The sequence below is a fragment of the Aptenodytes forsteri genome, unplaced genomic scaffold (assembly GCF_000699145.1).
Source record: "Aptenodytes forsteri isolate BGI_AS27 unplaced genomic scaffold, ASM69914v1 Scaffold217, whole genome shotgun sequence".
Taxonomy (NCBI): domain Eukaryota; kingdom Metazoa; phylum Chordata; class Aves; order Sphenisciformes; family Spheniscidae; genus Aptenodytes; species Aptenodytes forsteri.
This window is the reverse complement of record NW_008796222.1, coordinates 8,294,235-8,308,983: the sequence shown is the minus strand read 5'-3', so window position 1 is coordinate 8,308,983 and position 14,749 is coordinate 8,294,235. Positions and strand designations below refer to the sequence as shown.

Below are 14,749 nucleotides of genomic sequence, written 5' to 3'. Positions count from 1 at the left end.
CTGTGACTTGTTCTAATTATCTGAATGCTTGCCAAAAAATTAAATTATAATTTTTTTTTTTTTACTTTTTGGTATTGTACATGTGACACCACTTTTTTCCTTGTTTAATCATGAAATATCAGAAATAACAGTGCTATCTTTGATTCATAATGCATACATTGCTGTAAAAGTGGTCTCAGAGCTGTGGAGATACAACAAAGTTCTTAAGTAGTAATAGAACACCATGCCTATTAAATACATCACTGGTAAGCAAAACAATAGGATAAAGGAAGCCTGATACTATGTTGTTTAACACTATCAGCTTGATATGGAAGCCAGTTTAGATGCAACACAGAATCTGGATCTGTGCTTGTATTTCTTATAAAGAGGCTCAACAGCCTCTCTGCATCACCACCGTTACTCATAGTCACTCGGTGTGTAACCTCTGTTGCACAGGAAATATAATACTAGTCCTAAAGTAACTTTGGTTCTTGGAGATAGTGTGAATTGCATGACTCGTCTTCTATCTCTTCTAACCCAAAATGAATCTTCCGAGGCACTGAAGAAGGAATTTATTGGTCCTACTTTCTGTGCCTCCAAAGGGGATGCTGAAGGTCTGACGAGCACATAGTTAAAATAGAGAAATGCCCGAAACAACCCCTGACCCAAATTTATGCAAGACAAACTTGTACATTGCCATCCTTTCGTTTTTGACACCCTAGAATAGACCTACACTGACTACAACTCAAAGAATGATAATGAACATTAGGTAGTATCTTTGATACTGGAACTTACTATGTTAAATAGTTGTAAACATCTATTGTACTGTCATTTAAAAGTTTAAAAGCAAAAAGTAATGCTGTATACAGTGTGCGCTAAATTCTATGGAAAAATTGAAAGATAATCAAATAATGTATTTTCTTTTAAAGAAAAGAAATTGGTTGTCAAATACTACAATGGCAGAAATGACCATAAAGAGTGGAGGGAGCAATAATTTCTCCTCTGCAAAGGCTCTTACTTGCAAGATCCCTCAGGAATCCATACAGTGGCATCGTCTCTTCCATGTCTTTGTGAAAACATTGGGAGATAAAGATGCCGTAACCTTGACCCCATCAGCAGCATGCTGATAGCACACACAACTCCATTTCCAGTAGATATCAGCACCGTATCTGTTCATATGATAGAATATGTGTAAGAAATAGCCGCATGTCATTCAAGAGCAAATTCTCACTAAAGTAACACTACTAGAAATGAGAAAGACCTGACCAAGTGTTTGTGGCCAGATTCCACTGAATGTATACACTCCTTCACCAAAATGGTTACATTGATTTTTCCCTTAGCTTGTGGGAAGTTGGGTGACTACGTAGCAACAGTTTGTTCAACAGCTCCATTTTCACCTTCAGTCTGTTGGGAGAACTCATCTTTTTCTCCCAGTAAAACATTTGGCTGCTATAATTGATGTACGTACTGCTACAATATAACTCATTGTGCTGGTTTTGGCTGGGATAGAGTTAATTTTCTTCATAGTAGCTAGTATGAGGCTGTGTTTTGGATTTGTGCTAAAAACAGTCCTGATAATACAGCGATGTTTTCGTTACTGCTGAGCAGTGCTTACACAGAGTCAAGGCCTTTTCTGCTTCTCACCCCGCCCCACCAGCGAGCAGGCTGGGGGTGCACAAGGGGGGATGTTTGGAGTGATGGCGTTTGTCTTCCCCAGTAACCGTTACGCGTGATGGAGCCCTGCTTTCCCAGAAGCTTCATTTGAAAAAACTAGACAAAAAATGTAGCTAATATAGTTCTTGTCCTATTCCTTCTCTTTAAGATTCAGACTCATTCAGTTCCCTTCACCACCTTTTAGTGCCAGTCGTCATCTTGGTCCTGATTTTTGAAACAGAAAAAGACTCAGGTTCCAGATGTATCAGAAATTGAATTTTTATTTGCAGGTCTACGATAGCTGCATTTCTTGGTGTCAGTGCAAATTAGGAAAACCAGGCTAAATTATGTGAGAAGGGGATTGACATGCTTTTTGTAAAGGGGGCCAGGGCTATGCATGATCTTCCAGAGCCTAACAGGTAACTCCAGAGGTGACCCAGAATTGAAAAGCTTGTAAAGTCCTCCTATGAGAGTATTTTTGCCTTAACTGGGATTCACAACTTGATTTATTTCCCTTATTATCAAATCCTCTGCTGCTGCCGTGCAGAGATCTCTTCTCAGTACTGGAAGTATCAGAGACTTCTACATGAAGGCACTCAAATACTACAGTGACTGGCAACCATAGAAAAATTGGAAATCTTCGTAAACGGTGAACTTTAGCACGTGCCTGAAGTTATCTGTGTTTGGCAAACTTCAAGGATGCGAGTAAATGATATGCTGAGTTGCAGTCAAGGGAGAATCAAAATAAAGGTCCAATGACCTGGATTTAAAAACAGTCCAATGCAGGTAAGCTTGTTTCTTAATTGCTAATGCATTTTCATTGTAACAACTTCCTAGGTGTATTTGGGATTTGCAGTAAGCCTTACGAAAAGTATGTGTGGAATGGCAAGCTTCTGGATGCAGTAAAAAATACTATTCATCGTGACTGGCTGCTGTATATTATTCATGGATTCTGTGGGCAATCAAGTATCCTTTTACTGTTGTAACGAATGTTGGTTTATCAATTCATTTATTTTTAAAAAGTTTGAAGGTGTGAAATACATTGAATTATTTCTTTGTCATGTAAATACTTTTCAATTTTAGATTTATTCACTGGCTTTTACTTTCATTACTTTTCTAGGTTTTATGGCTAAACAGGAAATACGGTTATGTTCTTATTACAGGGTCCTGACACAGGTAGTCTGCGTTCTCAGTGAGGCACTCTTTGTAAGCATGGGGTTTAGTAATAAAGAACTTGAGAGGATTTTAAGGCTCAGCTGTATTTTTTCACTGATTTTTGATTGATATTTGAGGAAGGGGAGAAAAGCTAAACAGAACTGAATTGCTGACATAGAAATGTTCTCTTACTAATCTCCTTTAAAACATTTTTTTAGTAACTGAGATTTGCAGAAATTCTGTTTCTGTTGAAGGCGATGATAGAACTTCATGCCTGTTGTGTGAAGAGAGTTAAGTAAACACTAGAACATCTGAAAATCTTTTTTGCTGACTATATATTATTTAAAATGGGTAAATGGGTCTATGTATGTTGTAGTAGTGGGAGAGAAAGCCCAAATGCATATCACACTCCAAAGAAATGCCATCTCAACATCTTAGTTGATAAGAATTTAGTATATTACAGAGACACTATATTTTAATCATCAATGTTATCATGTTAGTTCAAAAGCCTGTCAACAAAATATCTGGGGAAGCAAATACAATTAAGGTTAGTGGTGTCTCCGCAAAATTTAATTTTGTTTTTTCATGATTGTAAGGCTGCTGGTCATTGGCTTGGTCCCCAGACAGAAAGCTAGATCTCTTTTTATATACCACTATTTTGTCTGGGGTCTCACTTAATCGAAGTGGTAGCTGTGGATCAGACCACCAGCATTATGCCTGCAGCTGCTTTGTGAGTGACAGTACTCTTTGCTCTAGGTATCTGATGAGCACATGTCGTCTTCCCTCTTTCCTGTGCCTCCATTCTGCTAAGGAAGCAGTGATAGTCATGTTAGACATCTGATTCTATCTCTTTTGTTTTTAATAAAAAATAAAAAGCCTAAAAGAAAGCCACCTCTGCATCTGAAGCTGTTTGCCTCTGGCTTTCTGTTGGTGTTACTTAAGTAGTTGCATATTTATCTGCTTTTCCAGACAAATAATTAGAGGGTGACTAATATACCTGATCTGAAAATAGAAGCTCCCAGGCTTTAATCCTAGTATTCACAAAAGCAGTATTTGCGGCCCAAGATGAATCTTGTACCTACTTCACCTACACTGTCATTCATAAAATAAATACTTCTCTTCCATATGTTGTGAAAAGTGGTTGATGTATTATAACATAGATTCCCTTTTCAAAGTTTTTCAGAACGACTGTTGAAAAGGGCAGTGCTCTCTCCAAGCTGCAAAAGAAATTTGGAAGTGATACTCATCTCTATTAATAAGATTTTAGTAAATCGGATGTTTCACTTTCATACACTTTTTTTAGAATTTATTTTTGTTTGCATGAAGCAAGTGAACGAAAATTTGCATGTGACATGTAAACCTTAACTTCTCTTTCAAGAACTGTTAATATATGGTCGCCCTATATATGTCACTCTCATAGCCAGAAGATCAAGCAAATCCCCCGCCCCCCCCCCCCCATGAAAGCTTGAACTTGACTGACTGGAGAACTGAAATGTTTTAGAGGGTTGTTAGGGCTTTGGTTTAAATTATGCTATTAGATGATATCACAGCTATCATTACATTTTTAATTCAGATAATACAGCTGTTCTTAAAATAATAAGTCTTAACTGGCAGTTTTTTGTGGGTTTTTTTTTGTTTTACATTGAGAGATACTGTTATTTCCCAAATAGAAAAAAAAATAATAAAATCAGATAATATGCATTTAGGGACAAATGGGAGTTTAACTTTCAGTGGTGTTCCCACTACCATGATTTGGTCTCTTACAGTTTAATTGTACTCTGTTTGTAATGCTCAATTCTCTATAATGTGTGCAGCTCTGAAGTGTCATGTCTACATTATAAGTGTATTTCTGTTTGTTTTAGGGAGATGTTGCTAATGAAGTGGAAACTGAACAAATACTTTATGATGCTTCAGTTATGTCATTTTCTGCAGGGAGTTATTCTTCCTACGTTCAGGTTCGAGGATCTGTCCCTCTGTACTGGTCTCAAGATATTTCAACTATGATGCCTAAGCCACCCATAACATGTATGTACAAATTATTCTTTGTGATAGTTTATGGTTAGTGCTGTGTCCTAAAGGAACACCTGAGAGAGTAAGTGAAAACTAAGTTTGCAAAATTGAACAAATTGTCTATGCGTTTGTTCTTTGGGAAGCTATAATTTAAGGTAAACCAATGTTCTTTATAATAAACATGGAATATACATATTCAATCATATAAAAAGCTGCATTTGATGAAATTGAATAGGAAGAAATCTCCATCTTAGTCTTCACATTCAGAAATGGAATACAAAAAACTTATGTTTGAAGATGTCCACTTTCTTTGTGCTTATTATTTTGCATACAAAGTTAGCTACATTTATCTTAGTATTGTGGATACCATTTTGAACCTATTGAAAACGGTGGAAAATATCTGAGCTAAGTTTAACGGGACTAGAATACTTGCTCTTTGTAAGCATCTTTCTTTGTAAGCTTTCTAAGCATCTCATGAAAGTTTTGGTTAAGAAGTCACTTCCAATTTGGAAAAGGGAAGATTTTTTTTAACAGCTTTTGCATGAAGAGGGGAGAGTATGTAATTGTGTCATTACTGTTGGAGAATTAGTATGTATTTTGTGAAGAGTACTTTTAAGGGGAAATGATTAATTGACTACAGCTCGCTTGATATTGCCCTGAATACACGTATTTGTTGCAGTGGACCAAGCAGATCCTTTTGCACATGTTGCTGCTCTTCACTTTGACCAAATGCTTCAGAGATTTGGCTCTCCCATTATTATTTTGAATCTTGTGAAGGTACAATATTTTGAATATTTTCTATATGTTTTCTAATTTTTAATATGATGCTTACTTCTGTAGAGTCTCTGTGTAATTTTGGTTGTGCTGTAAACTAATACTAGCTTATAAATGGCATATTTTCTTCATAAATCTCATCCTACATGGAATAGTACATAACCCTAACTGCTTCCACTACAGCCCTTCAAAAAAAGAAGTTTCCCATGTTTATAGACTGCTTCTAGTAACCTTTCATTGTTGTTTTCAAGTTTTTGATATTACCCATTAGATGTGAGTAAGTCCAAATAAATTTACCACTAAATTTAGTTTAGAACTAAAAAATGCTAAAATAGTATGGTACCATGCAAAGTGAGGTTTGTAGGCTTCTTGACACAGATGACTGAGTTATTTGAAATATTATGATAAAGACTTATCTTTTGTTGTTTGCTCCGTCTGGTAGAGTCATGGAAGTACAAGCGGGAGAGAAAACTGAAGCATCTGATGCTAGCTAACGGGCAGTGCCAGTGGCAGCAGAGCTGGACTGATGGGGGGAGCTTCGTGATTGCTGCAGTAATTCAGTTAAATGCTGTGTGAGAGGCTGTGGTACAAAGCCTGGATCCCGGGTGGCACTGTGATTTTGGTTATTGCATCTTTTATTTGTGTTGGGGTTTTTTTTTGTTTTGGTTTCTGTTCTGATCCAATAATTTTCTGTGGTGGTGTCTGTTTCCACATTTGAGTTTAATATATTGATTTGTTTTGCTTGAATCATATCTTATTTCTTTTTAGTCTTTAAAAGAAATCATTTAAATTTTCATGTTGTAGAGCTGTATTTGGTAGAAAAAAGGATCTTTTATGTGCATGTAGGATCTGTTCCTAGTATAAAAAAACAGGGAAAACACAAAAGGAAGGATTTAAAAACTAAGTTCTAATAAATGGCAACTAGATAACCTATTTTCTATTTCTAGAAGCTTTCCTGTGTAGGAGTGCTTTTAAGACTGTCCAAGAGTCTGTGGAATCAACTTAGGAAAACGTGTGTTGACAAGAAAATGATTTTATCTCTTACAGCCATAGTTTTCAAAAGCCATTGTTATAGTGTGAGTCGACTCACATGACCTTGACATGTGAATCATTATATCCTTTTATTCACAGGACTTTTGATACAGTGGATGAAAATGCATCTCTTTCTTTCCCTCTCTGTAGATGCTCAATATTAAGATGCTAAAATTCATGTTCCTTTATTACTTTATGTCCCGTTTTAAAAAAAACAAAAAGAAAAGAAAAAGAAGCAAGCAGGAGAAGCCCCCAAATCTGAACACCTTTTTTTGGATGTTGCTGTTGCTTTTACACAAATGCTAAGCACTTCTATCTCCAGTACTTCTATTATTTGATTTCTTAAATGTTGATGAAACATAAATCTGTGTCTTCCTATATTTGTCTATCCTAGAAACTTGTTAACTAGTAATTAATGTATTAGGCTTCCTTTGAGTTGTTCATTTAGGACTGCTATTATATATTTAAAGCAGTTTCTATAACATAGGTTCAGTATAGGTTTTAGTTTGGATGAAGTTGAGAGGAAAGCCATACTAATATATAGAGTGCCAAAACATATGGTATATTCTGAGAATGGCAACATAATTCTAATTTTTTAAAATTATTGCAAAGCTGGGAGATGGGAGCTGTTGTTCCCCATCTCCTCTCAGTAATGGAGAAGAATTTGCTTGGGTCCTCTTGTACCCCAGGATTGAATGGGATACTTTCCTTTCTGCCTGTCTTTATCCTCCTCTTCTGTCTTTTGTCCATTTCCTCTGTATTACCACTTTTGTTTCCTTGTGCTCTTCTTCGCTTTTATGGGGTTCCATTTTTCAGCCAATGATTATGCACAGTTGAAATGGCTGACTCTTACTACTAATACAGATCAATTGTTAAAAACCCAGAATGTTTAGATTTTTCTGTCTCTTCTGTTCTTAATTTAATTGTACTAGTTATGAAGAGCTGCCTGCTGTTGTTACAGCTTCTTACAGCTTCCGCTTCTAATTTGTATTGTATATACATACATGTATATGTGTATGTATGAGAGTTACATACATTTGTTAATGACAATTGTAATGTTAAATTCCTTTTCTTATTGCTAAAGGAACGTGAAAAAAGAAAGCACGAAAGGATTCTTAGTGAAGAACTTGTTGCTGCTGTGACATATCTCAACCAGTTTTTACCCCCAGAGCATGCAATTATATATATACCCTGGGATATGGCCAAATACACAAAAAGGTAGAAAAGATCCTTCTTTGTACTAGTGCTCTTGTAGCCACAATACAAATAATTGTATGCTACTGAGTGTCTCTCTTTTCAGTTGCATGAAATGCTGGGAGAATTTTATTAAAATCTATGGGCAGAATAAAACCTCAGCTTTCTGAAGGATTTTTAATGTTTTCTATGGGTTCTTACCAAAGTGGAGCAAGGTCTGAAAACTTTGAAATTCTCTGCAAAGGAAAATTTTAGAGAAAAGCCACAAAAAAGCCATCAACATTCACTTTTCATTTTGAGTTAGTCAAAACACTGCGTTTTGTCAGGTGTTCCATTTCAGTCATTGAATTTATTGAGTTTCAGAATTTTGGAAAACAAGGGGTTTCATATCAATCAGTCTTTTCCATTTCCTCTTCCAAAAGGAAATTAGGATATTAATTTCAGTGTTATAAAGCATTTAGGTTATTAGAAGCATGTATCTTAGAAAGGCAATTATATTCTGTAACTTTTTATTCTATAATTTTGGACAATAGAATGCTGGACTAAGATCATGTGGAAAGGATGAATGTTTTCCTAAATGTAGAAATATTTACAAGGCACAAACATTTTAAATCTACAGGTATAGATTGCTATTCTTAAGTAACACACAACTTGGTTGTAAAGTTGTCTGGCCTGCGTATGTTTACTGTATCTTATAATGCCAGAAATTTTAGAAGAATGACAAGAATTGTTGGATCAACTTTCAGGTATCTGTTACTATATCAGTGTGAGCAAAACAATGGAAAAACTGGTACGGTTCAAAGGACAGGAATATAATCAATGTTTGCTGATTAAAATTTTATGAAAAAAGCTTTGGAAAACAATCCTTATTCGCTGTTTGAGATTACAAGTTGGTTGATACGATTGGTCATGTAGGTGTGAAACTGTTACTTTAAAGTTTGACGTGGTTTCACACTACATTTTTATTCTAAAATGGCATTGTGTACAGTTAGGCGTTTATTCAATTGTTTGTGTTATGATTAAATAGCAAATCTCAAAATAAGGCTAGATTTCCTTTCAGAAGATGCGCTAGGTGCAAGTTCTTGGGTTTCATATGGAGTGATGCTGATGAAGCTTAGTGGTCTATCCTATATGGGAAATGATACTGGGTGATCAAAGGATTCTCCTTCTAGCTTTAAGCTTGAGGTATATCTATATACATATCCACCCTAGTACAGATATAAAAAATACCTGAGGACTTTGAACAAGGTTAATTATTAAGGCAAGCAAGAGAGATTTAAGAATGGAAGATAATGTATATGTCTGCCTAAAGAATTGACGGTTTCAGGAGTACTGAGAACGTGTTTGCTTTAACATGTAGTTTTGAAGTAAGTTTGCTGGAAAGTAGTACTGGTGAAAATGTTCCAAAATATTGCTTCTATCTCAATATAAGCAATCTTTAAAAAATAAATAATTGTTTCTGTTACTTGAAATGTAAACACTAATAAAACCTTTGAAAATAAAATTATGAGTAAACAAAAGTTGAAGTCCCCAACAATGAATGAATGGATGCCCTGATCTGAGCAGGAGGTGCAGGACATCATGAAGGCCACACAAGGAAACAAATGTTACTGAACAAAACAGCACCTTGCAAACAAAATGAAGGAATATGATTTAGCATAATCATATATCCTTTTCTGCCTCATTCTTCTTTTGTGAATCACAGAAAGTTTGGTAGAGGAAAATTAGTGTGATATGAAAGTCAAGGAATTTTAGATTTTTGAAGTCTTCCACTTGCAGTTTATGTAATATGTTTTATTAAAAAGTAAACAAAATTGCTCAGATATTCTGTTTCAGTGTCTGTTTCCTAAGTCTGTAAAATCTAAGAAAAATGTAGACATAATTACTGTTGGATAAATAAAGCTGCGACGCGAGTCTTCCTTTAAATCATTTTTGTTTCTCTCCTCAGCAAACTTTGCAATGTCCTTGATAGACTGAATGTGATTGCAGAAAGTGTAGTAAAGAAAACTGGATTTTTTGTAAATCGGCCTGATTCCTACTGCAGTATCTTGCGGCCAGATGAAAAGTACGTATAATTTAATTGATGCGTAATGAATAACATCTATTCCTTGGAGGGTTGTCTGGAATGTCTATGTCTATTACATTATTTCTTACTTTAAGGCTTAAATTAATATGAAAAAATGTAATTCATTATTAAGTTATAGCTGAAAGGATTGCAGTCAGAGGTACATGCTAAGAAATACTAATACACTGAAAGAGTACAATTACGCTGCTGCTGTTCTACTCGTAAGGAATTCTTAATTCAAACCATTATTTGTAACTTGTAATCTGTGCCGTGTGTTTATATAAAGGGTTTTGGTTTTTTTTCACCTTAACCAAAGGAATCCTAAATTTGGGGGTAAATTTAAGAAAGCAAACAACATTTGGAGTTTTAAGTAGCTTCTTTTGAGGCATACTAATAAGATAACTATCATCTAAATTTTACTGAGTCGGTTGTTTTCCAATGGCTTTTATGGTATTCATACATATAAAATTTAAAACTTTTTTTAAAAATAGAAACTATTTGCTTAGACTGCTGCAGAAGTACAGTGATTTAATCAGCTGAATTCTCTCAAGTCCCTGAAAATCCAGAAGTAAAATAATTGCACATTAAAATTTCAATAAGTTTTTGATTCAAGTTTTCATATTAGGGATCTAATTCATCACTACCCAAATGGGTGTTCATATTTTACATGGAGAGCATCCTTGCCTGTTTAGCCTGTCTTCATTTAGAAACAGTCTGAGCTAAAACTCTCATAGGCTTTCGTAGAGCTTTTCTCTGCCGTGCAATGCAGCAAACATGGTGGCTGTAAACTAGCAGGAACAAGATCAATACATCCATGTAATGCTGTGTTCTGTAGAGAGAGTCTGGTAAGTCTCAAATGTAGTATATAGGCTTGCCACAGCAGTGCTCTGGTCAGGCTAGGTAACCCTACTAACTTGAAAATATTCAGTAGTTCAGGGGCTACTTGCACCGAGCGTAACTGCTCCTCTACCTCAAAATGTCATTAATTTCTGATTCATGTTCTCTGGCTGTGGGGTACAGTTAAGGCCTATACAGAATTGGAAGACCTGGAAAATATGTATATATATGTATGTATCCAGCATGTATGCCTAGAATCAGTATGAGGGGAGATTTAAATCAACCAGCTTGTGCTACAGTGTATGTTAGGCCTCTACCTTCCAGTTGTTGGCGTTGTACCTACTTCAATTTTTGTGCACTGAAAACCTGATCTAGCAACACTTGTGTTGCCCGTGCTCTGTTTTATGGCGAGCAAAACAAATATTTTGCATGGCTTTGGAATGTTTCTACTTTAAGGCTAGATATTTATTTTTTTTTTCCCAATTTCATTTAAATACAACATCTTACTGCTGCATAGAGCTTTCACTGCTTTCTGCTATTTAGGGATATCGGTTTTGCTTTGTGGCAGGTTTCTAATTGTCACCCTTTTTCACTGAGCAGATCAATACATAGTATGATCTGTTATTTTTTGAAATGATTTGTGAGTCATTCTGTTTTGTTTCTCTTTCAGGTGGAATGAACTGGGAGGTTATGTTGTTTCCACTGGTCGCTTGCAGGTACTCAAATATACTTTATTAACTCATAGTTATAATGATATAGATCAGCACTCCCAAAGCACCAGTGAACCATTTCACTTAAATATCTGATTGGTGATTCAGTGTGCTCTTAAATTAACATTTATAGTAAACAGCATTATTGTAGTCCATCCCAGAAATCCAATTGAGAAATAGGGCTTAAAGTTCTTGCGTGGTACCACAAAACCTTATGCTGTTGGAATTGTATTTTTGCTGGAGGTAGTCTGAGAAATGCTCGTATTTTAAACGTTTCCATTACTATTTAGTCTGTAGTGTTACCAGTGCAGTGAGAGTTAAAACAGCAGCATTTTAGCAAGCCGCATAATACAATGTTACACAGAAGAGGTGAGGAATAAGCATACTTAGGCCTGGTGACATAGTCATACACAGGAAAATGGGTTATTAAAAGCATTTTTACCAGTGCTGAATACTCTGTACATTGTTACAATTTCCATCACTAAAAGAAAATAAAACTAGAAACACTGCTTTCTGTAAGGTCAGAAAAGTGCTGACTAAACTGTAAACCGTACGGTACCAGATTTATACCTGAATGTTACGATTATATACTCTGAACACAGGGCATATTCTTAAGAAGCATTAGTTGCTTTTGACTTGCCATTCATAATTTTGTAGTTCTTGTAAGTTAGAAAGCATGTGACCATTCCTTTACCAGCTGATCACTGGGATATGTTTGTTGAGGGCAGATAAACAGTGGAGTAGATAGAATTTGATCTGTTCTAAAATAAAACATATCAACGCTAGTTAGATTTTTTTAATGTTAGTCTTACAGGTTTACCTGTATTAGGGGAATGATTATTTTATCTATCTTTCAACTTTAATAATTCGTGGTAGTCACCATTGGCATACATGTAAGCATTTGGATCACAGTTAATCTCGGAATAGACATCTTGTGAGTCACGCTCAAAAAGTGCTTCTTTATTAAGGCAATAAAAGTTTAGTTGACTAGCTTGGATGTAGCCATGTATATTTGAGCAGAAGAATGCCCCATGCTATTATATTAAAATACGTTTCTTGCAGCTGTTCACATTATAAAATAACTTTGTGTGCATTATGGAATTGAAGAATGGTGGTACAAGCAGCATACAAGAATATGTGCATGACTGACCTTCAACAAAATGTTCATGTGTGTTGCTCCAGATATGGAAAACTTAAAATATAAGCACCATTACAGTAGAACCACAGCAAGTTAGAAGTGTGCTTTATTTTTTGGAGTAGTTACAGCATACTTGAAAATAAGACCTTCTTCACTGAAATAACATAGCTTTTCTTTTTAAGGTAAATCTTTAGGGCTATTTGTGAGTTGAAGGAGAGATGCAGTTTGTGTGATGATAGAAGCAAGAATATTTTGAAAGTAGGCATTGCAGCAGTCTGATGTAGTTTGCTAGAGTTTAATAGTTTTTAACATTTTTTAGAAATGTCTTTCCTCAAATTTTTGTGAACTGATGTAATTTGAGATTTGACGAGTCTTGGATAGTAGGAAAAAAGTAATAATCATGAGTGTAGTAATTTGTTAATTAAGAAAAAATCTCTTATTTGAATTGCTTTACCAGACTGGAGTTCTCCGAACCAATTGTGTGGACTGTTTAGATCGCACTAACACAGCCCAGTTTATGGTGGGAAAATGTGCTTTGGCATACCAACTCTATTCACTGGGATTGATTGATAAACCAAATTTACAATTTGATACAGATGCTGTTAGGTAAGATATGTTAATAAAGTGTGTCATGGTTTTATTTTTTAATTTTGTGTCGAGATTTGGGGAAATTATGTCTATGTAGAAGAAAAGTGCAATTCTTTCTATTGGAATGATTTAATAACGTTTATTCATCCAGGTTTAAAAAATCTATACTTGAAATCTTCTTGAGAAAATTCAGTCATGCTGAAAATTTGCTCTTCTGGAAAAGTATGTTATTCAGGCTTCTTACAAGATAACTGCTTGACTTCATTCTCTTTATATGCCTAAACTTAAAGCTATAAGAGTTTTCCTTTTAAATAAAGGTAACAAAACCCCCACCCCAGTCTTTTACACTTACTTTACTTGTTTGAGGCAAAATGCTGCCGAAAAATGAAAACGGAAATAAGTACATGCTTTTATGGAGAATGACAAACTGATATTTGTATAGAAGTACATCTTACCTTGCTGTTTCCTACTTTTCCTTTGGAAAAATTTTGTGCTTTTTGATTTATTGAAGAAAAGCTTTCAGCAAAGTTGTTCTCTCACATCAAGTATCAACGATACTTACTCAAGCATCCTCAAACCATTTAAGAAAACCCAGCATTTAAATTGAAATGCTTTGGGGGTCGGGGGGAGCTAAGCTACTTAACTTGTGAATATGCTTCAGAAATTGATGTAAGAGTCCTTGAGGTGATGTGGTTTTATTCCTTAAAGCTGCTGTCGTGACTGTGAAACTTATGGCTTCATTGCTGGTTTTGACTAGTGGTTTGATAGTTTCAGAATGTGGAAATGTAACTCGTATTTCAGAAAAGACAAAGTACTCAGTCTCCCCTCCCCTTTACTCGAGACATACCTTCAGCTCCTCTTCTTTCTCCCATTAGCTTCCAGCACTTGCCTGGTGCCAGGAGCTGGTATGTGCCACAGAAACAACCTCACTTGCAGCATGTTGGCTCACTGTGCAAGCGGTGGCTCCTGGCCTCTGCCTGATGGCCAGGGAGAGCACCCGCTGGCTGACTTCCTCGGTGTGCTAGCAATGCCTTTTGTCCACCATGTCCCAGCTGCTGGGTGCTGCATGTTTACCTCTGGCAGCAAACAACTGCTGCTGCAAATACCAGTTGCTGTGCAGCCTCCTGGGGACTCAGCAATTGGACTCTTGGGTTCTAACCAGAGGGGATCAGGAGGTGGACAGGTCTCTTATATCCACTCTCTACAGCTACCACTTACTTCAGCACCTCAGGCTGCATTTTACTATCTTTCCTTAGGCTTCACTACCTCCCCCCTTCCCACCCCTATTTTGGGACCCCAAATTTCCTCTGTTGCTTCCTGCTGCAATAGTCCCATGCTTCCTGTCTATCTTCTCTCCCTCCTGCTTCCTCTCTATGCCCAAACCACCCAAATTCCCATCTCTTACCATCGTATCTTGAGATTATACTAGTTGCTTTGTCTCTGATCTGTCTCTGTCTCTGATACCTTATTTCTCATTATCAGAAATAGTGTGGCCAGCGGGAGTAGGGAAGTGATCGTGCCCCTGTACTCGGCACTGGTGAGGCCGCACCTCGAATACTGTGTTCAGTTTTGGGCCCCTCACTACAAGAAAGACATTGAGGTGCTGGAGCGTGT

General features: G+C 36.2%; 1 protein-coding gene across 1 annotated transcript in view; it reads left to right on the top strand.

Moving 5' to 3' along the window:
* The window catches only part of FIG4 (FIG4 phosphoinositide 5-phosphatase), a 63,028-nt gene that overhangs the window by 9,270 nt on the left and 39,009 nt on the right, over positions 1-14,749 (top strand). The window contains exons 7-14 of the mRNA XM_009289203.2: positions 2,470-2,598; positions 4,166-4,230; positions 4,650-4,812; positions 5,477-5,574; positions 7,688-7,821; positions 9,746-9,862; positions 11,370-11,415; positions 13,005-13,153. Of these exons, the coding sequence (XP_009287478.1) occupies positions 2,470-2,598; positions 4,166-4,230; positions 4,650-4,812; positions 5,477-5,574; positions 7,688-7,821; positions 9,746-9,862; positions 11,370-11,415; positions 13,005-13,153 (901 nt within the window). The remainder of the gene's footprint in view (positions 1-2,469; positions 2,599-4,165; positions 4,231-4,649; positions 4,813-5,476; positions 5,575-7,687; positions 7,822-9,745; positions 9,863-11,369; positions 11,416-13,004; positions 13,154-14,749) is intronic.